We start from the raw sequence: 27,908 nt of genomic DNA on the forward strand, positions 1-27,908 counted from the left end.
GTGACGCCCCCCTCGTCGGCCGCACGCCGCTTCCTCCATAAGGACCGAGTCGGACGCGCCGCCACACTACTTTCTCGCCCATCACGGCTTCCGCGATCACTTCCGCCAAAAGTACCGAGAGCACGTCGAAAGCCTGCAGGTACAGTCACGCAAAGTCAGGACAAGCTTCGTGGGTGTTGAAGATGAGGACTATCCTGCGGAATGTGAAGTCAGGATGCCGTAGGAGCAGCCAGAGAAAGGTTGCTGTAGTCAGGGGTGCTGTAGTCACGGATGTTGTAGTCACGGGTGCTGTAGTCACGGGTGTAGTAGTCAGGGGTGGAGTAGACAGGGGTGCAGTAGTCAGGGGTGCTGTAGTCACGGATGTTGTAGTCACGGGTGCTGTAGTCACGGGTGCTGTAGTCACGGGTGCTGTAGTCAGGGGTGCGGTAGTCAGGGGTGCTGAAGACAGGGGTGCTGTAGTCAGGGGTGCTGTAGTCACGGGTGCTGTAGTCAGGGGTGCTGTAGTCAGGGGTGCTGTAGTCAGGGGTGCTGTAGTCAGGGGTGCTGTAGTCAGGGGCGCTGCAGTACAGTCAAGTCAAAAAATGGCGCAAAGCAGAAATGCAGTCCTGCTGTATTGCAGGTGAGTACGCATGCACACTTCTTGAAACATTGTTCGTCCGCACAATGATGGCCGCCTGGCTGTCGTAGGCATTGTCGAAAGCGGAGGGACGGAAATGGATGAGAAAGGGGCGAAGGGCCGTGGAACCGAGGAGCGGGGCCAGAAAGAGCTGTACCAATCCCGCCTCCCGCCTCGCCCCCGCCACGGACTACTCTTCATATCTATTGTTGGCAAACCCCGCCGCAGGGCCGCCGCAGGGCCGCCGCAGGGCCGTGGGGCCGCAGCCCTGATACTGCCGCATTTCTTTTGTGTATGAAAATGCTATATGTCTCGAGGAAATACAGCCTGTCCTCATCCTCTTGTGTTCCTTCGCGTCCCCGCCACCTTCTCCTGCGCTGCTCCACTGGAAGAGGCCCGCGTCGTCGTCGCAGTACCCTGCAAAGGTTGGTTCAGCGTAAGGGGCGGGCCAGGGCGGGCCACCTCACTGCGAAAGGTGCCCCCCGCGACAGCTTTTCAGGATTTCGTGACTAACAATGCGAGGTGGGTTTGTGCACGTTTGGAGGCCCGCCCACCCACCACTGTTGTCAGAGGCAAGCAGCCGACTCGGAATTAGCATACAAATCGAATTACTTTGCGGTATTGACTGCCTGCCGCGTTTCTGCAAGGAGCCAGGCCCAGCCAGGCCCAGCCAGCCAAGCCCAGCCCCGCCTACGAGGCGCCAGGTTCACTTTCTGAAGAGCACAGCGCGATCCCGCGCCTCCACTGTTAGTCAACCAGTCCGAAAACCAACTCGCCCGCCTTGGGGCGTGTAGGGAAAGCAGGGAAATAAAACGCAGCTCTTTGGTAATGGAAATCATTTTATGACGGAATTAGGTTACAACGCGCGGTGTGATGATTAGCACCATCTCTATAAATAACATACTTTGTCGTACAGTACCTATGTCACATGTTTAGGTTGTCGATTGCAACGTTATTATTAACCCTCTTTGAGAGGTAGCAGTTTAACAATAATAATAATAATAATAATAATAATAATAATAATAATAATAATAATAATAATAATAATAATATAAACAATACATACACAATAAATATATGTACATTTCACTGAGGATAGCTAACACATTATCAGTTCAAGACTTTAAGAAGGAACAGGCAGCATTTTGCGCAGTACACATTTTTTAAAGGAAAAGTAGTACGAGGCAGTGAGTTTTCTGTAGTCATTACCTCAGTAAGAGGTTTCTAGTCAGATAATATTTTGATTATCAGAGGTTTAACACGACGTAAAGCTAGATTGGAAACCTAAAAGGGCGTGTGCTACTGTAGAATCGCTACGCAAAACAAAACCACGCCTTCTAAAAGATACGAGAGATTTCAATAACAATTAGCAAGACAAAAGATGCAGAAGAGAGGTATCTTAAAAAAAAAAACAGACCCAAATTAAAATGAAACAGAATAAAACAAAAACAAGAGGAAATGCAGGAAAGGGAATAGATGCATCTTTTTGACATAAGTACCACTAGAAAGATGAATGAGCAGGAAATATGATGAGCAAATTTACAGCCCCTTTTCGTCTTTGACAGTCTACCAAACTAGACAAAGCAGGAGTCAGTTCCCAAAACTGATCTTTAAATGCAAGAAACCACGCAACAAAGCGCTCAAATTGGTCAGGATAATCAAAAAACTTTTTTGGTGGGGGTAGGGTGGGATGACTTCCTTGCCAAGCTGGCCCTTTGCGTTTGTGAAGCAAAATGAAACTCCCTTGACTTGTACCCCAAGGGGTTAATATCTTTGGTACACCAATTGCGTCAGACTATAAGTGTGCGCCCCATACGAGAACAATGGTGGAGCGACTTTGTACTTTAATTTGGGCCCATATAAAATGATTTTAGTCATTGAGCCAAAAAAGAAAATAGTGGGTTGTGCGCGGGAGTCGATACGTGACACTAATGTGACGTAAACGACGCTTACATGTATTCAGACTTCTTATTTTGTCAAGACGAGTTAAACAAATGAGATACGTGGCATGACTCTAGTGATAAGAAAAGGGTACTAGTCTAAAACACTAGACAGTCATTCCGTCTTAAGATTGTTTTGAGTATTGAGCAGAAATATGCGTTCTCATGACCACACAAAATGGCACAAAAAATTGCAGACTTTAGGATCCATCTGTCATCTTTCGGAGTCGCTTCAAATCCACACCACGGAAGCAAACTGAAAAATTGCCAAACCAAACTCCCCTCATACCCACACAAACACACATGCATAGTACATTCCTGCGCGCAGCCGGCAGACCTCTCTCTAAATAATACTACGTTTCTCGCCATGAAGAAAACGAGGATAAACAAGCTACTTTAACATATTGAAAGATGATTGCTCCTTACAGTAATAAGCATCTCAAAATTAGTCATGGTTAAAACTATAATAGTCAGCATGAATTCATGCGTATAAACAATGATTGTAAGAATGAATATGTCCATTAGGTTCCCTAATAGAGCAACGCTTCGTCCAATTTCATTGAAATTTGTTGCAGGTATCACAATGTCTAAATATGCTCAAGGAGATAGGATTAACAACACCAACTACACTAACACGTACGTACGACTGAGAGGCAACTTCAATACGAGACGGGCGTTGCATGGACTCAGTTATGCTGGATGGAAAACGTCATCAACAAACAAAAATTGGACAGTATTTCAGGTACACCAATTTGGACAGCGACCTCTTGAGCACACTTAAGTCAGATTGATTTCAGCAAAAATCGAAGATTTCGACCAGTTGACATCATGTACCGTTACATTCAGTATTCGCCTTTTAAATGAGCAGAGGTGATGTGATAATAAGCGTGTCTCACATGATAGCCCAACTGTGACTTTAAAGCGAGAGCAAATTTGAGCAAAGTGAAAAAAAATTCCATTGTTCACCACTACTCTGTCCTACATCACTCAACCTCATTAGCTGAGTTAGTTGAGTTCCTCTAAATTTGATAAGACGAGAAAACACTCCATTTGGTAAGCTGGACACTTATCCTCTTACACCTGAAATACAATTCATTTTAAATATATCCCTTTTTTGACATAAACTTGACTGAAAACGTCGTATTTAAAAATGATTAGCTAACTTCTAACTTTTTATGTACAATAGAAAGTTGAGGAAGGTTGAAAAAAGTAAAACATGGTTCACGCGTGGTGAACCATCAAACACATATATAACCTCATTTCCATTAAGACTTTGGTTTGGAAATTCGAGGTAGTAGGTTACTGCAAGCAAGCACCCACTATATAATACAAAAATCGATCATAATTGCTGCTCAACAGCCTAGTGTGATTAATACCTTAACACCGGGATGTTATCCAGCATCCAAAAATCTCTAGCCTAGAAACATTTCATATAATTCACATTTAACCTACAAAGCCTTAGTAGACAAAGTGTAGAACGAAAGCTGAGCTCCAAGCCGATCATAGTGCAAAGTACAATTTTAGCTCGTCAAATTTTGTCGGCACAGGGCAGCTCCAAATAAATCTACACTGCTGTGCATACGATACACACGCCGTAGCAAGAAAGCGCACTTGCTGGTACAAGTGACGCAGCTAGCGAGACAACGAGCACAGAAGTCCCTGCTAGAAGGTTCACACAGAGTCCTTCCACTAACACAACCTCAAGCTGTCTTCCGAGCAGCTGAAAATGATAACGCACTACGCTATGCACCTCTAAGTTTGACTTTTATAAAGAATACAAGCCTATATCCGCGCTAGCGCGACTGAATATCTCTTCGTCATCAACACCAGCATGACGTTGGAAGCAGTGAGCAGCACCCGGCCGCCCGGTGCCCTTTGACTAGACGACGGAAGGACCATCGCACAGTGACACGGGAATGTGGCATGCAGGAAAGAATGTGCGATGAAAAGGCACTTAGGGCACCCGAAGCGAGACAAGTGGACCTGACTAGAGGAAATGTAATGAAGGTAAGGAATGGGCGAAGACGAATGATGCTTCCAGATGTACAACTGGAACTTAAAAACTTTGGGGCTATCTCATTGGTTCCCATCGTCATGCTAGTGTATCATCAAAAGTTAGTCAAATAAAACAGCTACAAATAACACGCATATAACTTTAACCGATATGCTTAAATAATGGTAACAACTCACAAAATCACATGCGCTTCACAACAAATATTAAAAATGTATACCGCTCAACAAAGGGGAAAATCGTCAATTTGGCAAACAGCTGTAAAGACTAAAAAGAGTACTTATCGCGACGTTTTGCATACACTTTGCAAATTGCTAAATTTCTAAACGAAAAATCTCAGGGTAAACAGCGTTAAAAATAAATTAAGGATCCCGAATAAAACATCACAAGGCAGCAGCACAGACAAGATCCATGTCAACAAATCACAGCTAACTGGGCCTTTCTCGACTAGACAGTTAAGTCCAGCTCACTGTCCAATCCTGTAAAAAGGAACGATCTCTAGGTGCATAAAATACGCGACTCCACAGTGGTCGGGTACAATGCGTACTCCCAGCTCCAGATTCCTCCATCCTCCTCCCGCTGCCGACATTTCTGGCCCGATTCGAACAGCGGAGCCCTACAAGTCCTCCGTCAGCACCAGCTTCGGGGCCGGGTGCTCGCCGCAGGACTTGGAGCGCACGTGCGTCGACCCGTTGATGCCGTTGGCCGTGACGGAGGCCGTCTTACTTGGGGTGGTGGCCGCGCCGTTCGAGGTCGCCAAGGCCGCGTCCGTGGTCGGGCCGCTGATGGACAGCGAGCGTCCGTGTCCCTTCTCCTGCACCTGCTCCTTGAGCGCCATCTGGTAGGCCACCTCGAAAGCCTGTCCCAGCGTCATGATGACCTCGGTGGCCTGGTCCTGCAACGGTCGAACAGAGAACGGTTAACAATCACAACGGCATGCGGGGGCGGGAAGGCGAGAGAGGCGAGAACACTGACCATGGACGCGACGAAGAACACGTGGCAGAAGTGCGAGTTGCTGAGGTGGTCCTTGGTGATGTACGCGAAGTGCGTGAGGTCGTCCGAGTCCTGGCACGCGCAGTGGATGTTGCGCACCTCGTGCTCGCACACCATCTGCTGGCTGCCGGGCTCCAGGAACTTGACGCCGCGGAACGAGATGGAGAGCATGATCTCGGGCGTGTCCCGCGCGCCCTCGGCCGACTTGAGCTTCTGGATGGACTTCTTGGTGGACTCAGTGCCGCGCAGCTCCTTCACCACGGTGGAGCCCAAGTAGTGCGCGAGGTAGGTGACGCTGCCGGTGACCAGGTCGTGCGGCCGGTGCCGCCAGGTGGTGGTCAGGGCGCCGGGGACGCCCTCCAGCAGCTCGCTGGGGTCGCGGATGCTCAGGTCCTGCTGCGAGGACGGCGGCTGCGGCGCGGGCCGGGTCTTCTTGGAGTGGCGCAGCGTGCCGGTGGGGTTGACGGACAGCGTGGCGGTGGACGGCACGTGGATCTGCGGCGCCGTGCCGGTGGGGGTGCCCGTCGGCGTGGTGGCGGCCATGGAGGCGGCCACGGGGGCGTTGCCGGCGGGGGTGGTCGGCGCAGACGCCAGCGACAGCGACGACCCAGAGCGCGGCGGGCCGCCGTCCGGGTTGAGGGAACCGCTGCGCAGCTGGCGACGCCCGCCGCACACCGACGCCAGCATGCGGCGCCGGTGGCCCACCTTGGCGATCTCCAGCACGGCCGTCAGCTCCACCTCCCAGATGCGCCGCACGCGCGCCATGTCGTGGTACATGTGCTTCCGGAACGTGCCTCCGTACTGCTCCAGCCTGATCTTCCGCAGCCAGTCGTCCACCGGCGACGGCGTGCCGGGGTCCGGCGCCGCGGCGTCCTGCTGCACGTGCACGTCGGTCAGAGCAAGGGCCAAGTCGGCAGTGGGCCGCCCACCATTACTCACGTTACAATGGGGCTCGCATACTACTGACGAGCTCCTTACCTTCTCCGCAGCCTCGCCGTCCTTCTGCTGCTGCGCGATGTCCTTGACGCGGCACGGCAGCTGCTGCGACGCCTCCAGGATCGTGTCCCGGTCCTTGTCCGAGCTCACCCCCATGTCCTGCAGGTCCTGGTCCTCCAGCACCCCGGCCTGCGAAACACACTCGTCAAGTCGCTTCGCCAACAAACGCCGCAGCGCCTCCAGAAAACGGCGGCGCGGTCCTCACCAGGAAGTCCAGGTCGTCGTAGCCGCTGGTGAGGAAAGTCTGCTCCAGGTCCTCCAGACCGAGCGTCTTGAGCCACTGGCCGATGGAGGAGCACACCAGCGGCGAGGACAGCGGCTCAGCGCAGCTCGGCGAGCGGGACACGCCTGGAAGAGTTTCGAACGTCAAACGATCGCCACAAACATTCCCTCGTTTCAGCCAAAAATGAAACAATGCTTGCTACTGAGAGTGTGCCCGCTGCCTACGGCTTTTTTTTCGGGGGCGAAGACGACACTCTCCTATTCGGACGCATCTCAGCGTCCGCGGGCGTCGAGTGCCCCACGGAGTGCCTGCCCTCCCCCGGGGCCTACCGGGCCTGCACGCCGTCTTTGACGCCCCGCGCGCTTATTGCAGGTGAGGGGCTGCCGGGCCGTGGCGCCGGGCCGTGGCGCCGGGCGTGAAAAGGAGACGAGAGTCAAGTTTCTTTTTGACTACGAAACGCGCCAATTAATTTAACGCGCTCGACTTGCCGTGTCGCACCCGCCGTACTCGACGGCTCCGATTTTTGTATACATGCGCCCCGCCCCGCCCCGCCCCGCGCGTTCGCACTCAATTAATTCTAATTCCGAGATGTCACTGGAGCGCGCGGCGCCATTGCCAGCGCGGCCGGAGCCAATCGGAGGAACAAGAAAAAAAAATATAAAAAATAATAATAATGGGGGGTCTTTACGGGGACAGCAGGCTCCAATTACACCTCAGCCCCCTTTCTTTTTTTTCGCGTTCTTTTCTCTTTTTAGAAAAATATTCCTTCTCTTCACGCTTTGCTTGCGCCTTTTCATATCCGTGAGCTTTGCAGCCAATGGGAGTGCTGTTGGCGCTGGGTGGCAGCACGGCAAAAAAAAAAAAATACACTCCGCTAAATGCCAGCGGCCTCTCTTCAGATTATTATCTACTCGGCGGTAGCGAGTGTAACGGGAAACTTTGATGCCCGCTTTTAAGCAGTAGTGTTGTGCATAATTCCCCGCATCTACCAAACAGAAAAGCAAAGTTACCTAGTCGCTCCTGGAACTCCCTCTCCAGCTCGTTGAACATGGGGTCCCTGCCGAGGCCGCCGCCGATGGAGGCCATGATCTCGGAGATCTTGTTCCACTCCTCCTGCTCGTCGAAGGGGCTGAGAGGCTTCTCGTTGGTGGCGGGCCTTCCCCCGGGCGTGGTGGGCGTGGCGGGCGCGCCGTTGGGGGCGTTGGCGCCGTTGGCCTGGTGGTGGTGGTTGTTGGTGGCGGCCAGCAGGCGCTGCCGCGTCTCCTGCAGCTCGTTGAGCTCGCGGGCCTCGCGGGCCTCCTTGGCCTCGCGGTTGCCGCGCGCCTCGCTGGGGTTGCGGATCAGCGGCACGTCGTACACGTGCTTAAGGCGCCGCAGCGTCTTGGGCCGCTCGGCGGGCTGGTGCTGGTGGTTGTTGTTATTGTTGTTGTGGTGCAGGTGGTGGTTGTTGGAGCGCGCCGCCGCCTGCTGCGCCGTCGACCCCTTCAGCAGGCCTGCGAACCAAGAGGAACACGGGGGTCTTAGAGCGGTCCAGCCAGAGTGCGACGCGGTCCTCGGCGATGTCCGCGGAGCGTTGTGCGGACTGACTAACTGCGTTCGAGTTTCAAGTTTTCGTCGAAACTGTGCAGCACAACGCTCTTCGTTCGGTTACGACACTTCCGGGGACATCGCCGAGCCGCGGCCCCTAAAGCGTGACAGTCACACGGTCTGGCGCGTCGAGCCAGGCAGGCTGGAGGCAGGCTGGAGGCAGGCTGGAGGCAGGCGGGACACACAGACAGCATCCTGCATCCAGAGACATGCACGTTGCCAAGGCGCACTCAGGAGCAAAAGCGGAAGCCAAAATGCAGTAACCGCTGCGAGGTGTCAAACCAGAAACAAACCCAGAACCGAGCACCGAAGTCCACTCTCTTTGCAGGCCTCTCTTTTACAGAGTATGGGGCAGAAACCAGATACTTGTAGCCGCACGCCTGCAGCGCGCACCTTTCTCCCCAAAACTCAATCTGCCGTTCATTTCCACGCATTCTTATTTTTTTCTTCTCCCCGCCCCGTCTAAACCATGGGGTATTCTAAATTTCATGAAGCCGGCCGGGAGTCTCTCACACATCTAGTTGCTGTATAAAGCAATCTCGTCCAGAAAAATAAATACGAATTCATGCAAAAGAAAGTTAATTAAACGGGGTGGGTGCCTCGCGGTGCCTGGGGCCCCGCGCCCGGGACTTCCCCATTGCTCAAAGGGTGGCTAGGGCCGAAAGGCGCAAAGGCCTGAAGGACAAAGGGCTCCGAGGCGAGCGGCAGCGAGCGACGACAGATGAGCTCGAGACGCCGTGGCGCGCCAACACTTTTGCAATTTACGTTATTTCTGTATATTTCGTAAACGGATGGAGGCGTGAAAAGGTGTGCACGTGCACAAGGACGACCCCGTCTAAAATTCGATTTGAGATGGGGTCACGCCCATGCATGGACTTCTCCATCTCCAGCCGTTTGCGACGTACAGAAAAGTGGAATGTTGGCGCGCTGCTCCGCCAGCACGCGGTCCACAACACTGTTAAAAAACAATCACACAGCAGCCACCCACACCCGTGACCGTCAAGTCTCTGCGCTGAAAAGTGTTTCGCGAACAACGCCCCGTCAAACACACACACACACGCACACAAACACACGCACGCAGCGATACAAATGCATGACAGGAGAAAAGAAAGGGAAAGAACTGCACACAAAATAAAAACAAAGCGTTCATTTCCACGGAAGCACTGGTCAACAGCAGCTGCCGCCGAGGCCCCCTGTCGGCCGGACCACACCGCCGCCACCGCCACCGCCGGGCACGACACCAAGTGACATTTTTAATTAAAAAGTTGGCAGTTGCGCCCCCGCTAGCCCCCCCCCCCCCCCACCTCGGTAAATACGAATGCATATTACGCCAGCAACGGTCTAATTACACGCCACTGTAAACAACGCCATGTGCCTTGCCGCGCCGCACCACGCCCCCGGAACGCCTCGGAACGCCCCGCCCCGCCCCACCCCGCCCCGCCCCAGGCAGGAAGGTGGCGACGGACACCATCTTGCAGACCGCCGTGGCCAAACCGCAGAAACGCCATCGCGTCTCAGGACGAGACTTTTTTCCGCTCCGCGTAAAAAGGCGCGCGCACAGTGGATTTGCCAGAGGACCGGTGGAGGCGGTCAAAATCCCGGACGCGTTTTGAGCTCCAGAGTCTCTAAACGAAGCTCGAACCGAGCGTATGACCCCACCAACGGATTGCTCTCCTAACGAGGAATCCATTGGTAGGATCACACGCTCGGTTCTAGTCCTGGTTAGCGACTCTGGAGCTCAAAACGCGTCTAGAATTTCGGCTTCCGGCCCACTGTGAGGCGCTGTTCCACGAGTGGAGACTCATTGTGACTCCAGCACGCGGGTCTGGAGAAAGGGTAATTCCAGTGTGTGTTGCTGTTAATCCGGGCGCGAGTCGCGTACACTGTACACGCTGGAAGGGGGCGGGGGCGATCGAACTTGAGCGCATTATACATATGGCCTCCACTTCACGCGACAGCGCCCAGGGGTCGACTCGGCGCGAGGCCCGCGCGGCGCTCTCAACTTGGCCCGACTTCGCCGTCCGCGCCACTGGTGGTAATCACACCTGCGCGTGACGTCATCCGCAGCCAATCGCCACGCCGCTTTTATCACTGCGATTGCACGCCGCCGCCACACCGTCGGCGGGCCGATCCCGAACACGTCTTTCGTCGGTGCTTCTCTCTCGCACCTGCGCGGCACGAAGGCGGCACGCCCCGCGAGTGCGAGAGAGACAGAGCGACGCAGTACTGACCTCGTCCGCGGTGGAATCCATCGGCGGCGGATGTCGATGCGGCCACTTGTTGCCTCACTAGCGCCACCTCGTCGGCGACTGCACCAAACACACCCGTATAGAAACGACACAACCTGCTGCTTTTCGCGGCCCGGCACCGCCCGCCGGCGCAGATCTAGGGTGGCCACCCGCGTCCAGTCCACTCTCTCCATTCAGACTCGAGCCGATGGGAAAGGTGCACCGGCAAGTGGCCACTCTAGGATCCGCCGGGCTGCTGCGACCCCGAGCGTCCCCGGGGTCGTGCAGCTCGCCGTCGCACAGTGGGCCAGAGGACCGGTGGAGGCGGCCAAAACTCGAGACGCCTTTTGAGCTGCAGAGTCGCTAAACGGGACTCGAACCGAACGTGTGACCCCACCAATGGATTCCTCGTTCGGAGAGCAATCCGTTGGTGGGGTCACAGGCTCGGTTCGAGTTCCATTTAGCGACTCTGGAGCTCAAAACGCGTCTTGAGTTTAGGCCGCCTCCGCCGGTCTTCTGGCCCACTGTGCGTCGACCACTCTCAAGCGGAGCGCTGGCGAATGGGCGGCCGTCGAACGCGAAGCAGCTCACCTAGGGCAAGTCGCTGGGCGCGGCGTCGGAGGCCGCGCGCGTACGCGCTCGCCTCGGCCAGCTCGTCCCGAACCACGGCGCGGTGCATGGCCAACTACTGGCTCGTCCAGGGCGGCACGCGCCGCGCGGCGTGCTCGTCACGCCCCGTGCACCGCCACGCCATGGCCACGCCGAGCACGGCGCCGGCCGCCACGCCGCGCGCACGCGTCTTGCCGCGTCTTGCCGCGCCGCGCCGCGCCAGCAGGTCGGAAAAGTGAGGCAACGTGAGTCCACGTACGCGGCGCCGCGGCCGCCGCAGTTACGCCCTTGTTGGCCACCCGGCCGGCCGAAGGTGCGCGTCGTGGCCGTCTCCCTCGCCGTCACGCGCGCCGCGCCCGGGCCCGCTACACCAGTGTGCCACCCAGCCGCCCAGCGGCCCAGCGCATCAAGATGGAAAACCAGCGGAAATCCGAGAAGAAAGTTGTTTCCCGCGTCGCGACTCCCGGCTCGTCTTTTTCGGAAAGTCGGAGGGCAGCGTCCGGGACTCGCTGACGCGCTTTGCTTTGGCTTTGCTTGGCGTTGCCCGGCGGCGGGGCGGCGGCGGGAGTTCCAGGCCCTGGCCAAGGCCCTGGCAGCGCAGGGACCCCTGACAAGTCCTACGCAGCGGTCCTCGCTGGGGTCCCGCTCAAATCTTGGCCCGGTGCGCTGTGGCTGCTCAGCATATGGAATTTACTAACACAATTAATCCGCCACAGCACCCTGCCCGCGGGCGCACCCGCCCCGCCCCGCCGTGGAATAGAATAAGCCCCCGCAGCGAGGCGCAGCCAGCCGTGGCCAAATCGGCGGCGTGTATCCGAGCCGAGCGGGGAAAACACGAGCGGCAGTCGAAACACGGGGAGATGACACGCCGAGGACACTGCAAGGAAGCAGGGACACCAACAAGTACTTACAATGCAAGGAAGCACAGGGACACCAACAAGGACACTGCAAGGAAGCACAGGGACACCAACAAGGACACTGCGAGGAAGCACAGGGACACCAACAAGGACACTGCGAGGAAGCACAGGGACACCAACAAGGACACTGCAAGGAAGCACAGGGACACCAACATGGACACTGCAAGGAAGCACAGGGACACCAACAAGGACACTGCAAGGAAGCACAGGGACACCAACGGGGATACTGCAAGGAAGCACAGGGACACCAACAAGGACACTGCAAGGACACACACTCTTAGGCCATACAGCCACTGGACGCACAGCCACAGGACACAGCCAGGACGCGTCGGTCGGCTCGTCGTCCCGTCGAACTACCTCGCGGGTCCCTCCGACGCTGCGCTGCGCGCCACGGCCGCGCTACTGACCAGCACCAGGAGCCAGGGTCCAGGACCCAGGCTGAGTGACACACGACGGCATGAGGCGGTCAGACCCGGCCCCGGCAGGCCTGGCCCCGGCGGAGGTCAAGGGGTCGCGGCGGCAGAGGACGACTCCCGTCCTGGACAACGTCCTGGACCAGGCCACGCACCGGGGACTCACTCCCAATCACAACCGACAGAAGCAGCCTGCACTGTCCTACTTTTGGGGCGCATTTTGCACGAAAACGGAGGGTGAGGAACAGCAAAAATAAAAGACAAAAGGAGCAACAACAACAAGTGGCGTCCAAGGCCGACCCAATTGGAGCGGCTCTCACTCACTCAGGGTGTACCGCATCCTTGCGGTGGCGTCACTCAGTCACTGCAGCGTGTGCAAGAGAGACCTAGAGCACGCACACGCACTCGCTGTCTCACTCACTCACTCACTCACTCACTCACTCACTCACTCACTCACTCACTATGTCACACCACACAAAGCAGTTAAAGTTTTCGCAGGGAGCTGAAAAAAAAGTAGCACAGCTTGGGCTCGTCCTAGGGTCACTGCAGAACCCCCAGCGCGGTACACAAAGCACCCTCGAATTATAAACGTAAACACCAAAGAACAGATATTGGGACCTGCAGAAGGGTTGGCTGGGAATGACGAGGCCATTTGAATCGGTCCCGCCGCACAGACGGGGCAGGCAGACTGACAGACAGACAGACAGACCAGGCAGACAGACGGACGGGCAGACAGACAGGCAGACAGACAGGCAGACAGACGGACAGACAGCACAGCAGGCAGAGCGTGAAACGTGCGCAGCATTGGCCTAACGAACAGGGCGCCAGGTACACCTCCACGCGTCCGATTATTTTCGTGGAACACTTTAAACGGCAGCCCGCCGCACTGAGTCCATCACTCGTCCGTCCATCCACCGCAGTTTTCTGCTTTTTTCTCTCTCTCTACTTTTAAAGATCAGTAGTATAACGCACGGCCCTGTGTGAGAGAGACTTAAAAAAAAAGGCGAACAGGAAAACTTGCACGTGGGGTCACCTTTGATGATGTAAGCGGGAAAGCGGTAGCCCCAGTTTGGCAGCAACGTAAAATGCGCAGAACAGAAAAGGGGACACTGTGCAGATGATGAAAAGCGAGAAGCAGCGTACGATGCACACACACGGCATGGCGATCCTCTTCGTCGAAACGGATCAAAAGCCCCACAACAATCGGGATGGGAACAAGGAAACCAATCAAACAAACAAACATTTCCAAATGGGGAATCTCTTTTTTTTCCAGGGTGGGGATGATGCGATTTAGCGTCCACAGTACCGCAAGCAGTATGAACACAGCCCTTTTTTTTTCGAGTGTTGGCAGCCATGGAACCGCGAAGCCGTGAAGCCACTGCCTGGGCGGGGCGCCGCGGGGCGGGGCGCCGCGGGGCGGGCTGTGCTGCCCGAGGGGGCAAAAACTCGCGCAATCATGTGTACACGGCCCCCGAAATCACACGCGAATCATTGAGAATCACGCGAAATCAAGCAATCCGAAATCAGCCAAAATCACTAAAATCGACCGAAATTAGGCAGAATCACACGAAACCAGGCCAAATCAGTCCGAAATCATTTCTTTCCGAACACAATCACACGCAATCACGCTCAACATCACCCTGGTGCGTCGCGAAATAAGGCAAAAATCAATTAAAACCATGCGCCATCATTGCGTTTTCCGAATCATGTGTACACGAAAATCCCGAGTTTTTGCCCCCTCGGTGCTGCCGTCGGCTGCCGTGCAGTGCGGTGCCTTACTTGTCGTGGTGGCCGAGGTGGCCTGCCCGGACACGGCCTCAACGCTACAGGACGGGGGCCTCTGTGAGGGGCCCGGGGAGCCCCCCTGGGGGCCTTGGGGCTGGCCTTGCTGGCTTTGGACGACCAGGGGGCTGCGGGGGACGGGGCGCCCCCATCGGCCCCAGGTACTCCGCGTCCACGAGTCGTCAGAATCGTCTGCTGCAACCATTTGACACTATTTCTCCGATGTTCCTTTGATAGGGCAGGGTTTCATAGCTGTAAGGTCTCGGTGTTTTCAAGTTGACGCACTGAGTAGAGCGCCGTAGGGGACAGTTTCGACTGCAGTAGCACTCAGCGGTGGCCGGCACTACATCAAGCTGGCTAGACAAACAAATCTAGAAAACTACACCTACAAATCTAGCGCGTGCGCTACAAACGCGGCATCTATACCCCTCAGACACACACACACACAGACACACCCATCCCGAACAATCTCGGTTAATGACACACTGCGAAAAATACTCAAGCCGCAAACAAAATGTACACGCCGCAGATTTCAAGGAAGATTCTTTTCTACGGCCAAGCCTCTGCAAGCGTCTAGCTAGCGGCTGGGCTGACGCGCGGCGGCCAAAGAACACAGAACTGGCGTACAACACAGTGTACTACACGCAGGCCAACCAAGCGGCGCGACGCGATGTCCGTTGGAAGGAAGCTTGAAGTGAGTGAGTGTAGGCACTGAGAGTGAGTCAACAGAATCTACTGTGCCAATACCCCGTGAGTACCCGCCAATGTGGTTTGGAGTCTCGCCCACACGGGGTAGCGCCACTTCGTTTCTTTCTTGTCTGAAAGTGCGAAACTTGGTGCCCACGCGTGAGCACCGGGCCATGTCACCCCGCACAGTGGGCCAGAAGGCCGGCGGAGGCGGCCGAAATTCTAGACCCGTTTTGAGCTCCAGAGTCGCTAAACAGGACTCGAACCGAGCGTGTGGCCCCACCAATGGCTTGCTCTCCAAACGAGGAATCCATTGGTGGGGTCACACGCTCGGTTCGTGTCCCATTTGGCGACTATGGAGCTCAAAACGCGTCAAGAATTTTGGCCGCCTCCGCCGGTCTTCTGGCCCACTGTGCCCCGGTTTGGATGTTTGGACGGGACTACATACTTACGCGGGGCAAGGCTGCAGTGTTCGCGGCTGTGTTGGTGAGGGGAGATTCATTAGAGAGTTTGCCGCTATGCGAATGAATGTGTGTGTGTGAGAGAGAGTTGTGTCAGTGTGTGAGGATGAATGAGATTACTGATCGGTCGGTGGTCGTGTACGTGAATGTGAGCAGTAGACACGACCGACTAGTACAGTGTGCGAGCGCAAAATGTTAGAGTAACTGAGAGCCATATGGGGCGCGGCCAACACGGATTAACACACACACACACACAGACAGGCACACATACACACACACACGCGCGCGGCGCGGATACTCACCGGCGAAGGGGGCGTCGCCGATGTACTCCTCGACCATGTTGTCGGAGTGCAGCGAGATGCTGGAGCAGATGGAGCCGGACAGCGAGCCGGGCGGCGCGTTCCACACGGAGCACACCAGCAGGTCGTCGTCCGTCTCCGTCTCCATGTCCCTGGAGCTGCGCTTGTGGGACTGCGCGTACTCCTGCGGGCAGCGGCACACCAGCGACATCAGCCCCGAGCGGCCCGAGCACAGCCACATGGCCCACCACGAACCGCCCACCCGAACCCCGAAACCCTAACCCTCAACTGCGAGCCCCGAACCGCGAACCCCGAAACGCGAACCCTGAAACGCGAACCCTGAACTGCGAGCTCCGAACCGCCAACCCCGAACCGCGAACCCCGAACCGCCAACCCCGAAACGCGAACCACGATCCCAAGAACCCAGAACAGCTAAGGCACGCCTGAGGCCAACCCCGGGAGGAAAGCAACTGAAGCAGGGAAACCCCGGGCAGACGTCCTCGGCCTCGGTCCCATGCTGCATACCCCACTGCCAAATAGATGCGACGGTCCTGACCTTTAAATATCGCCAGCAATCACTTCCCTTCCCCTCCCACACCGTCAAGGACCCCCTGACCTACGGCCCCGCGGCCCCGCGGGCTCTTGCCAGTGTCGCGGTGGGTGGTGCGCAGGGCGCGCACCCCGCCAACGCCAAGACGGACTAGAAGTGCGTCGCCGACGAGTGCGGCGCGTCGCGGACCGCGCGCGGCTAAGCGGAGCGGCGGAGCGGCGCGATGGGAGAGCGGCGGCCGGCTAGAGGCGCTAGAGGCGCATGGGCACGCCCAGGCACTAGGCCGGCAGATAGAGCGAGTTAATTGACGCGCGCATGAGGCTTTATGAGGCGCGGCAGCCCGATGCCATCGCTCTGTCTCACTCGCACCCCATGGAGCGCACCGCGAGTGCGAGAGAGACGGAGGCGGCACTGTGTGGAGTCAGCCTGGAGGCCTACATGACGCCCTTTCCATGACCGAGAGGAGGAGAGGGGGAGGGGACTCGAGCCGCTCGGATGTTCAGTTGGCACAGTTGGCAGTGCACAGTGGGCCAGAAGACCGGTGCAGGCGGACAAAATTGTGACCCCACCAATGGATTGCTCTCCAGACGGGGAATCCATTGGTGGGGTCACACGCTCGGTTCGAGTCCTGTTTAGCGACTCTGGAGCTCAAAACGCGATTTAAGTTTGGTGCGCCGCCGCCGGCCTTCTGGCCCACTGTGCAGCGCCGGGCTGTGGGATTGTTGGCGGGCCTGGCGGCGGCAGGCGGTGGCCGGAACCAAAACAAATCCGCCGCGGCAGAGCCGGTAGCGCGGCGGGGCCCGGGCCGGCATCGCCGCCTTCGCCGACATGCCGAGCACCATGCTGGAGGAGTGGCACACCCCGGACCTGCGGCCCTACCGCCACGAGGTGCTGGTGGGGCCGTGGCAGGCGTCGCAGCACCTGCAGCGCGCGCGCCTCGACAAGTTCCGCGAGGACTACGAGCGCGGCGTCACGGCGCTGCAGAACAGTCGCCGCATGAAGGCCAACCTGCTGCGCGCGCAGAGCCTCGCCATGCCGGACGGGCTGCTGCGCCTCGGCGCCGTCGTGCAGGTGCTGGCGCCCGACATGCCCGCCTTCTCGCTGGCCGGCGGCCGCGGCCACCTGGGCGTGTTCCTGGCCGCCACCGTGGACGCCGCCGAGGTGGACCGCTGCCAGTTCCTCAGCGAAGGTAACGCGACGGTCTGTTTTGGAGCGAGGTCCTGGAGGACCCCGCACAGTGGGCCAGAAGACCGGTGGAGGCGGCTGAAACTCTTGACGCGTTTTGAGCTTCAGAGTCGCTAAACAGGACTCGAACCGACCGAGGGACCCCACCAATGGACTGCTCTTCGAATGAGGAGTCCATTGGTCCCCACCACGTTCAGTTCGAGTCCTGTTTAGCGACTCTGAAGCTCAAAACGCGACCGGGATTCCGACCGCCTCCTCCGGTCATCTGGCCCACTGTGCGCCGAGTGCGTAACCGCCGCGACGGCCGCCCCCAGGCTCGGCCATCCACGGCACGGCCCAGACCGAGCCCTGCGTGCGCAACGCGTGGCGGCTGTGCGCCGAGGACGGCACCGACCGCCTGGACGGCTGCCCGCTGCGCCTCGGGCAGTGCTTCACGCTCCGGGCCGTGGAGGCCGGCACCCGCTGCCCGCTCTTCGTGCGCGCCGTCTGCAACACCACCAACGAGGTCGGCTGCGGCCCGCCCAAGGTACGAGCGTGTTGCCCCCGAGCACTTGAGTCCCTTAGCCTGCCTCCGAGTCAACGCCCAGTAGAGGCGAGGTGAGGTTGGGAAACTTTTCAACACTGGCGCATCGCCTGGCATGTGGCAACACTGGGTCCGGAGCGCCTGCGAGGTAGGCAATGCTACCGCGCTGCGCGCACGCGTGCGGGCGGATTGCCTACCTCGCCGGCGCCGTGCCTCCGCGAGCGCGTCGCCGAGTAGAGTTTTGTCTCCAACGCGTCGGCTCGGCCTCTCGGTTTGCCCGCAGCTCGAGCTCAGCACCAACTGCGACACGTACTGCCGCTGGCGCGCGCTGCTCCCCGACAAGAACAAGCGCCTGGAGACGGATGGCGGCACCTTCCCGCCCAACATGAGGGTGGTGCTGCAGCACGCCGCCTCCTGCCTCAATCTGGCCGCGGCCGCGGGCGGCAAGCGCCACTGGGTGCTCACGTTCTTCGGCAGGGAGTGCCACATCGGCCTGCAGAACTACAAGGACCAGTACGGCCAGGTGCACCCTTCGTACAGTGGGCCAGAGGATCGGTGGAGGCGGCTGAAATTCTAGACGCGTTCGGACAGTCATTCATTGGCGGGGTCACACGTTCGGTTCGAGTCCCATTTAGCGACTTCGGAGCTCAAAATCCGTCCGGGATTTCGACCGCTTCCAACGGTCTTCCGGCAAATCCACTGTGGCGCGCCCTCTGCTCCGCCTCCCCGCGCCCCAAGCCGCGACGCCCAGCCCTAAAAGCTCGTCCTCGCGCAGCCCATGTCGGAGAACATCTGGGTGCTGGGGGCGCAGAGGCTGCGCGACAGGCGCTCCGAGCTGTCCTGCCCCGCGCCAGAGGTCTACCCCGAGCCCGAGCAGCCCGAGGAGCCGCCGCCACCGCCGGACCCGTGCCCAGTCGAACGCGCCTGCCCCCCGACCGCGCCGCCCCCGTGCCCGCCCCCGGAGCAGCGACTGTCGGAGTGCCCCGCCGACATGCCGTGCCAGCGCGACCTCAAGGTGGGCACCATGGTGGACGTGGCCTCGCGCTCGACGCCGTCCTCAACGTCGCGGTCCTTGCAGTGCGAGCAGATGCCCGCGCCGCACCCCTGCCCCGCGCCGCGCGCCCACCTGCAGCGCGGCGACAAGGCGTGCCCCCGCGACCCGCCGTGCCCCCAGGACTGCGCCTGCCCCGCCCGCGCGCCCTGCCCGCCCGCCAAGAAGTGCCTGCGCTGGAAGGACCTGCAGGACAACCGCATGTGGTGCTCGTGGCAGAAGTCGACCTGAAAGCTGCGCCAGCTGCGCCAGCTGGAGGGACATAAACGCACCTGACTGAGCGGCCGGATGCGTTCGTGGATGCTCCTCTCGGCGGCCTGCGCGGAGGGCGGCGGGTGGTCGGGCGTGGGCGGCTGCTGGTAGTGCGTGGGGCTGAGCGGCAGCTCGCGCAGCGGCATGCGCGAGATGGCGGGCGCGGGCAGCGCCATGGCCGCCGCGATGGGGGACACGTCCATCGAGTCCCTGCGCACCGTCACCAGCACCGGGATGGACGTGGGCTCGCAGTTCTCGTAGGAGCGCGCGCCGCCGCCGGGGCCGCGCGGCGAGTCGTGCACGCGGCGCAGCTTGCGTCGCGGGTTGATGGTGCGGATCGTCACCTCCTCGTAGGGCGACGCCTGCTCGGGCGCGCCGCCCCCCAGCGGCGTCCCCGGCGCCGAGCTCAGCACGCCGTCGTCCTCGATGTCGATGTGCCGGAGCTTCATCTCCACGTACTGGTCCGCGCTCTTGCCGCGCCGAAGGCTCGACGTGCCCCGCGACGAGTTGACGCTGCCCGGCGAGCCGGCTGTGCGAGAGAGAGAGACAAGACACGGGTTCAAATACCGCCAGGCAAACCCATTTTCCGACAGCAACTTTTCGTTTGGAGACTCACCGCCGCCCGACCGCGCCAGGCACAGGAACTCGTACGTCGAGTCCGCGGTGAGGTGCGTCGGCGACACCGACAGGTTCCTCCTGGGCGGCTTCTTCGGCGGCGTGGGCTGCAAGCGAACAGAGGATCGGTACAGCCACTGCCAACGCCATCAACCAGGACGCGGACTCCAGACAGCGCTTCGTCGCTCCGCCTCTCTCGCACCCCAACAAGTGCGAGAGAGACAGAGCGACGAACGCGCCGCACAGTGGGCCAGAAGGCCTGTGGAGGCGGCCAAAACTCCAGAGCTCCAGAGTCGCTAAAAGGGACTCGAACCGAACGTGTGACCCCACCAATGGATTGCTCTCTGAACGAGGAATCCATTTGTGGGGTCACATGCTGCGTTCGAGTCCTGTCTAGCGACTCTGGAGCTCAAAACGCGTCTAGAGTTTTGGCCGCCTCCACCGGCCTTCTGGCCCACTGTGCGCCGCTCGGCGTCGACACAGGGCGAGAGCGATACCCACGTCGCCTACCGAGATCCTGCACGTCGACCCGGGGCTGCGGCCGCCCATCGGCAGGTAGATGTTCTCGCCCCGTCGGTTGGAGGTGGACGAGGCCACGGACGACAGGCTCATCTGGTCCAGGTCGCGGCCGAAGCTCGACTCGCTCGCGCTGCGAACACACAAGGACCCCGTCAGTACGTTGCTTCAACGAAATCACTGCAGTGTACCGCCACCACACTCACATGGACATGGCGGACGACGGGTAGTGGTTCGGCGAGCACCCCCTGGGGGAACAGCCGCCGGGCGGGCCCATGGGCGAGGCGCCGCGCGGCGACGCGTTGTCGTACGGGCTGCGCGGGCTGTGGTGGCCCATGTCCTCGCCGTCGCTCGTGTCGCCGCGGCGCGCGCGGTGCCGCCGGATGAGCGCGTCGATCTCGTGGCTCACGTTGGAGGGGAAGTCGCGCAGCAGGTCCGAGACCGTCTTGCGGTTCGAGTCCCGGACGCGGAGGTCCACGCCGGCCGACAGCAGCGCGCGCGCCACCTCCACCTTGCCGTGCAGGGCGGCCTCGTGCAGGGCGGTGCCGGCCCCGGTGCGCACGTTCACGTCGACGCCCGCGTCCAGGAGCAGGTCGACCACGGCCCTGCAACCAGCAGCACACTCACTCCGTACAAAGAAAAACCAAATTTGAAAAACAATCAGCTTCAGAAAAATTCAAAACAAAAAAATGGATCGACTTTTCAAAAAATTGGATTAGCTTTGGAAAAAAATTAATCAAAAATTAACTTTCCCACATGTTTGACGTGACTGACCTGTGGCCGTTGCGGCTGGCGAGGTGGAGGGGCGTGTTCTGGAACATGGTGGAGGTGGTGGCGCGGTGGCCGTAGGGCTGCAGCAGCTCGGGGTGCGTCCGCACCAGCCGCTCCACCGTCTCCAGCCGGCCGTACTGCGCGGCCAGGTCCAGCGCGCTCTCCTCGCGCGCGTTGCGGATGCTGGAGTCGCACCCGTTCTCCAGCAGCATGGACACCACGGCGCTGTGGCCGTACTGGGCGGCGCAGTGCAGCGGCGTCTCCTTGGACCGCGTCTGGAAGGGCAGCCGTCAGTCGGTTAGGCACAGGCCGTTTGCAAACCACAGTGTGCCAGGAAACCAGTGGAGGCGGCCAAAACCCCGGACGTGTTTTGAGCCCCAGAGTCGCTAAATGGGACTCGAACCGAACGTGTGACCCCACCAATGGATTGCTTTCAGAGCAAGGAATCCAATGGTGGGGTCACACGTTCGATTCGAGTCCCGTCCCATTTAGCGACTCTGGAGCTCAAACCGCGCCTAGAATTTTGACCGCCTCCACCGGTCTTCTGGCCCACTGTCCGACGCCAAAAATGAGGAATGAGCACGGGCCGAGTCAAGAGGCCCGCCAAGAGGCGAGCGCGCCGCGGGGATAGGCAACGCGTCAACACCCGTGCGCACGGGGACACGCGGACCGAGGGTGGCCGAACCGACGGGCGCTGAGACGAGAGGGCGCACACGCACACAGCCTCACACACACAGGGGGCGTGCGTTTTCTATCCTTCACGCTCCCACGAGTGGAATAACGCACGCTCACGCTTATTACAAGCGGGAATATCGGCAGGCGCGGGGCGGGGCGGGGCGGGGCGGGCAGGTGGAGCGATGCGGTCACGTGTGATTCCGTTAATTGCAAACCGACTGAGTGTGAGGACGGCCCAGGCCAGGGGGTAGGGGGGGGTGAGGGGGGGGGTCATGGGAGCGGAGGAGCGCACGGCGGAAATGGGAGCACCGCGCGGCAAGGCAGCACGGCGGCACGGCGGCACCGCGTTGGCGGCCAGGAAGTGCGCGCTCGCGGACACACAGACGACGCGACGTCCGAGCAGCAGGCCCGGCCGGCCGGCCGCTCGAGTCCACTTTCTTTCCCTCTCCTCCTCCATCTCCGTCCTCCTCTCCTTCTCCCCGTTCCATCCTCGTGCGGCGCTCATTCGAACGAAAATAAGAAACGGGTTTGGTTTTGGCTGTACAAGCAAAAACCTCCCTTCGTACAGTGGGCCAGAAGACCGGTGGAGGCGGTCGAAATACTAGACGCGTTTTGAGCCCCCGAGTCACTGAACAGGACTCGAACCGAGCGTGTGACCCCACCAATGGATTCCTCGTTCGGAGAGCAATCCATTGGTGGGGTCACACGTTCGGTTCGAGTCTCATTTAGCGACTCTGGAGCTCAAAACGCGTCCAGTGTTTTGGCCGCCTCCACCGGTCTTCTGGCAAGTCCACTCACGAGTAGGTTGACGTTGGGCACGGAGGGGCCCTGGTGCAGCAGCAGCCCGACGATCTCGCCGTTGCCCGTCCAGGCGGCGAGGTGCAGCGGCGAGGACCCCTTGTCGTCCACCACGTTGCAGGAGGCCTCGTGGCTGAGCAGCATCGCCACCACGTCCCTGCGAACAGACTCCACTGTAAAACAGGCGGACAGAGAAAAAAAATTTGGCGCGGAGCCCTGGTCATGGAGGTGAAGGGCCTGTCCGTAAAGTACCCGCAAAGCCTTCGAGCCGAGCGCCGTCATGGAGGTACACAGTAAAAACTCTACGAAGGCATTCTACAATGCCTTCAGTTTCTTAGTAGTTATGAAGCAAATGCTTCGTTCGCTCCGGTCTAACCGCTGAGGCGCCGAGGTACGCCCCCGCCCGGCCTGTCCCTGTCCCGCCTGTCTGTCCGCAGGCCCGGTGGCTGGTCACTTCCACCGAGAGCTGCCAGGACAACCGGTACGACCTTATGGGGATGTGGTGCTGCGACGGCAGCGCGGCAGCGCCATCACTGGAGTGAGTTTCCGGTCTCTCCGTGCGACTTGTCCAGGCGGACCCGAGCCCAGCCGTCCAGCCAGACACTCTCCGGCCGGCCGGCGCAGACCTCGAACGGGACTCGATTCAGACACTCGACGGTTTGGTACCCACAGACTCCTCGTTCGATCGGAGGGGAATGCATTGGTGCACGTGAAACAGAGGTCAAGGCCTAAAGTCAAGTCCGCCGTCTCCACCCAAACCGACCTGCCTGCAGGTACTATCGGCCGTTTCCATCTACGTTTCCACTCGCTTCGCGCTTCGCGACGCGGGGCTTTGACAGAGCCGAGAAAAGCAATTGAAGCGGCCCAGACTTGCGCCTGCTTGGCGTGGCTTTGAGTCAAGTGACTCCAATAAAAACAATAAAGTTGAATGCAGATGGCTCGATAGCATTTTTTTTTTCGTCGGGTATATACTCACTTGTGGCCGTTGAGAGCGGCATGGTGGAGCGCGGTGTATCCGCAACTGTCTTGGACATTAGCGCCCGGGCCTCGGCGCAAACTGCAACAACAAAGACAATACAGTGTGAGAGTTTGTCGCAGCCGTGACTTTGAGAGTACGCTTGGGTGGATTGCACAGTGGCGCGTTGTCCAAGCAAGGTGTCAACAAGCATCGAACGAGTTGGAGACCGAGGGGGGAGAGAGAGGGGGGAGAGAGAGGGGGGAGAGAGGAGGGAGGGAGAGAGAGAGAGAGGAGAGAGAGAGAGGGAGGAGAGAGAGAGAGGAGAGAGAGAGAGGAGAGAGAGAGAGAGGAGAGAGAGAGAGAGAGAGAGAGAGAGAGAGAGAGAGAGAGAGAGAGAGAGATCTTAATTTGGCCGTTGATGCGCCGCCCCTCGCAGTGTCGCAGCGACCGTGCGTTATTGCGGGCCATACCAGCCGAGTGGGCGGCGAGGCAGTCTGTCTCTCTCGCACTCGCGGGGCGCCCCGTGAGGGTGCGAGAGAGACGGCGCGACGAAGGAGGGCACACTGCGGAATCGGCCTGCCGCGCGGCGCGGTGCGGGGAATGCCAGACCAGCACATGCCCGCACCCACGGTGTAGGCACCTCACCCCAGCCCCCTCGCCGGCCTGGCCCGGCCTGGCCCTCGCAGGACACAGACGCCCCGGCAGGCTGGCTCGGCACAGCGCTCTGTCTCTGTCGCACTCGAGGGCCGAGACACGCGAGAGAGACAGAGCGACGAAGCCGCTGCTCGTAATGAGTGGTCCGGCCGCCCGGTCCGCCCCTGTGGCTCCTTAAAAATGGACCAAAGCCTCCACTCGACTCGACTCGATGACCGGGCCGGGCGGTCCGGCCGGGCTGGCCCTCTTCGAGCCTCGGGCTTGCTTGGCTTGCCCACGCCCTTGCCTACGCCCCGCGACGGTCCGCGGTCCGTGCGCTCAGAGCAGGGGAACAATTTCAACGTGTATACATCCTTTTCAGTCCACCAAGTGCACAAAATAATTCTTTAAAAAAGCAACTTTCCGAAAGTAAAAAGTTACACAAATCAGCATAATGTTGCCTGTTCGTTTCGACGCCCATTCTCGAGTTGTTTTCTAGTTCAACTTTTAATTTGACTTGGGTCACGCGCGACTCCCTACTCTGGCTGTGACGCCACCGCCACCGTGACGAGTGCCTGGGGCCGCCTGGTCGTTGCCTCGTTTTAGCACCCTATCAGCGGGGCGCGTCCCGCAAGCCTCGCCGCGGGTGCGACAGAGACAGAGCGCCGCCGGCTGACGCTTCAAGTGAAATGACGCAGCCCGGTGTGTAGTGCTCTGGGCCGCTCGCCAGACGCCCCGCGATAGCACCCCGACGCATGACGCTGCACAGCCTGCACGCACACTGCACAGCGCCTCTGTCTCTCTCGCACCCCTTCGGCCCCGGCCCACAGTGGGCCAGAAGCCGGTGGAGGCGGCCAAAACTCTAGACGCGTTTTGAGCTCCAGAGTCGCTAAATGGGACTCGAACCGAACGTGTGACCCCACCAATGGATTCCTCGTTCGGAGAGCAATCCATTGGTGGGTCACACGTTCGGTTCGAGTCCCATTTAGCGACTCTGGAGGTCAAAACGCGTCTAGAGTTTTGGCCGCCTCCGCCGGTCTTCTGGCCCACTGTGCCCCGGCCCACGAGCGTGTGCGAGAGAGAGACAGAGACACCAAGCAATCCGCCGGCGTCGGTCTCCTGTCTGCCTCTCTCGCCCCACGAGTGCGGAGCGACGTACTGTGCCGAGCGTCCCGTCCGCGTGGAGGGACGGTCCCCGCGACGCGGCGCGGCCAGCCAGGCCAGCCAATAAGGCGGATCGAATTCGAACAGGCCGGCTGGTGCACTGGTACCGGCAGGTGCACGGCGCCAGGGCGCCACGCCACGGCCCGACGTCGTGCAGCCACGCGGCCCAGGCAGGCAAGCAGCCAAGCAGCAGACTTCCGAGAGTCGTTTTCGCCGCGCTGCCTCCCTCGCACCTGTACGGGACGCCCCATGATGGCGCAGCGGCTCTCGGCATCAGTCTGCAGGCGCAGGCACGCGCTTGGCAGGGGCCGGGCCGGCCGTCAGCAAGCAGGCCAAGCAGGTCGACATGACTGACCTACTTTTCTTCTCCGCCGCCCCTCAAAGAGTTGTCAATCCAATACCGGCGCCGCCCCACCCCCCGCTCCCGCCGCAGCCCGCGGCAGCTTCTCCAGGTGGATCTGGCGGTGGGGGGGGGGGGGGGGGCACGGTGACACAGGGCGCGCGGGACACGCCGCCACGGCACCACGCCCCCACGCCGCCACCGCCACCAACAACAAGATATCGGCCAGCCAGCGGGCCTAGGCCAGGCATCCGAGCATGTCTCTGTCTCTCCCGCACCGCAACGAGTGAGGCAGGGCGTGCGGTGCAGGCTGCAGCACACGCTGCAGCACACGATGCAGTGCGTGCGGACGAAGGTCGCGTCCGTCATTCCGCGATGGCTGTGATGGCTGCGATGGGAGGCCGGCGCCGATAGGCCGATAGGGCGATAGGGCACGGAGCGGCGCGCGGCTTGGCGCGGCGAGAGGCACAGAAGCACAGCGCTATCGCCTCGGGGGCCGTCGCCAAACGGCACCACACTGCGCCAAACGGCACCACACGGCCGGCCCAAACCCGTTATTTGTTGCACAGTGTGATAACGCGCGCGGAGCACCGCGACGCCGTGGCCGCCACGCCGGCTCCAAGGCCCAGGGCCGCCTGCCCAGCAGACTGATTTCCGAGAGTCGTTTTGGTCGCTCTGTCTCTCTCGCACTCATGGGGCGAGCGAGACAGAGCGGCGAGAACGACTATCGGAATCAGTCTGCAGGGCTGCCCACGGCGGCCCAGGGTCCGTACGTCAAGCAGCCCCACCAGTTGGTGCCCCCCCCCCCCTTACCTCCCCCCCCCCCCTTACCTCCCCCCCTCCCCCTTCCTTCCCGCCCTGGAACTTCCCTCATGGCCACACAAAAAAAGCAAACCTGCCAAATCAAAAAACAAGGTAGCTTATGGATGGTCCCTGCATCTGCCCCAGTTTCACACAAATCTCATTTAATACCAGATGGCCTGGTGAGTCAGCAGTGCTCAAATCCAGACCCGATGCAGAAAACGTTTCAAGAAATCCAAAGCTCCGCAAGTTGGATGTTGTGAACCCAGACACGTGCACAGGAGATCACATCACATGTAAGGACATAACCTAAGAGTAGATGTATCAACCAACTCTCTGAGATTATTTACGATCAATTCTGTAGCGATAGAACATAACAAAATCACCACTTAGAGGTCAACTTGGAGAGTTCCTTCATGACAGTAAGGACATGGTAAGGCATTAAAGAATTTCACAAACAGGAAAGCAGCGGAGAAGACAGAGGAACAACTGTCTTCCATCAATTATTGCAAATCCATGTAGGTACAATAATGTATTCCATAACCTCTTCACAAAATAACATCACTTCAGGACGTCAACAAAAAGATTATGAAACAAATGAAACCAACCTCACTCTTCACAAGTTCCATTTACAAGACACTTCATCGTTTTCATCATCAGCACAAAAATTTTAAACACTTGGGTTTGTAGCAGAAGACATGTAACATTCCCTGTAGCACAATTAAACTTTGACCCCCACAAACATTTTCCACAAACGAGCAGACGATTTCCCCAAATTAGTCATGCGGTCTGAAAGCTCCAGTCCAAAGAGTAGAGCGTAACGTTTCCTGAAAAATGAGACTTGCTCCGAAAGGGTGTGTTTACCTCCCACAGGCCTTCCTAACCTACACCACTTTACTTTGTGGATATCCGCGTCTCCTTGACATAAAAACAGCACAGACAGGTCGGCGAAACGTCCACTGGGCCGGGTCACATCACGAGGGCAACACCGCCTGGCGTAAACCAGCCTCAAACCAAGACGGGAGCGATAATTAGTCCTTTTTTGACACTTCTCACCTTGCTAAAGGGCCACTCCTCTTGGCTCTCTGACTGAGGATTTTTTCGACGACCGCTAGGTTTCCGTTTCGTGCCGCTTCCAGGAGGTCCTGATCCTTGCCCATGGCCCATCAATTTCACTTCACTTCGCCAAACGATGAGACTGCACTCCGAAATTCCACATTTTCCCCAACATAATTCAGTGTTCATTGATCCGTAGCTGCCATGATGCTGATACTAAAGGCAGGGCGGCTGCTGTTTTGGAAAACAAGCGACTGT

General features: G+C 58.9%; 1 protein-coding gene across 5 annotated transcripts; it reads right to left on the reverse strand.

Moving 5' to 3' along the window:
- Positions 1-1,437: 1,437 nt before the first annotated feature.
- On the reverse strand, positions 1,438-27,899 carry LOC117646958 (ankyrin repeat and sterile alpha motif domain-containing protein 1B-like). Of its 5 annotated transcripts, none has more exons than XM_034388365.1 (15): positions 27,651-27,899; positions 23,675-23,755; positions 22,699-22,855; positions 21,229-21,500; positions 20,661-21,059; positions 20,449-20,587; positions 19,940-20,045; positions 19,344-19,852; positions 15,766-15,946; positions 14,313-14,510; positions 7,790-8,272; positions 6,762-6,904; positions 6,539-6,685; positions 5,543-6,436; positions 1,438-5,462 (listed from the first exon to the last, which is right to left on the reverse strand). In XM_034388365.1, exons 1-15 carry the CDS (start codon positions 27,752-27,754, stop codon positions 5,184-5,186), a joined length of 4,092 nt encoding a protein of 1,363 aa, XP_034244256.1. In that variant the 5' UTR covers positions 27,755-27,899; the 3' UTR covers positions 1,438-5,183. The 5 variants fall into 5 exon arrangements, with proteins under 5 accessions (XP_034244256.1, XP_034244253.1, XP_034244254.1 ...); XM_034388362.1 differs by having other exon boundaries at positions 14,313-14,507; positions 20,440-20,587; XM_034388363.1 differs by having other exon boundaries at positions 5,543-6,433; positions 20,440-20,587.
- Between the last annotated feature and the right edge of the window lie 9 nt (positions 27,900-27,908).

This window comes from Thrips palmi, unplaced genomic scaffold (assembly GCF_012932325.1).
Source record: "Thrips palmi isolate BJ-2018 unplaced genomic scaffold, TpBJ-2018v1 HiC_scaffold_2, whole genome shotgun sequence".
In the NCBI taxonomy this organism is placed as follows: domain Eukaryota; kingdom Metazoa; phylum Arthropoda; class Insecta; order Thysanoptera; family Thripidae; genus Thrips; species Thrips palmi.

Excerpts from the sequence above, each read along its gene's own strand:
- LOC117646958 (XM_034388361.1), bottom strand. The coding sequence starts at position 27,754 with ATGGGCAAGGATCAGGACCTCCTGGAAGCGGCACGAAACGGAAACCTA. Across the intron at positions 20,588-20,660 it reads CCGTCGTCCGCCATGTCCAT|CGCGAGCGAGTCGAGCTTCG; the intron begins GTGAGTGTGGTG and ends GTGTGTTCGCAG. Across the intron at positions 8,273-14,312 it reads CACCTCGGCCACCACGACAA|GCCTGCTGAAGGGGTCGACG; the intron begins GTAAGGCACCGC and ends CTTGGTTCGCAG.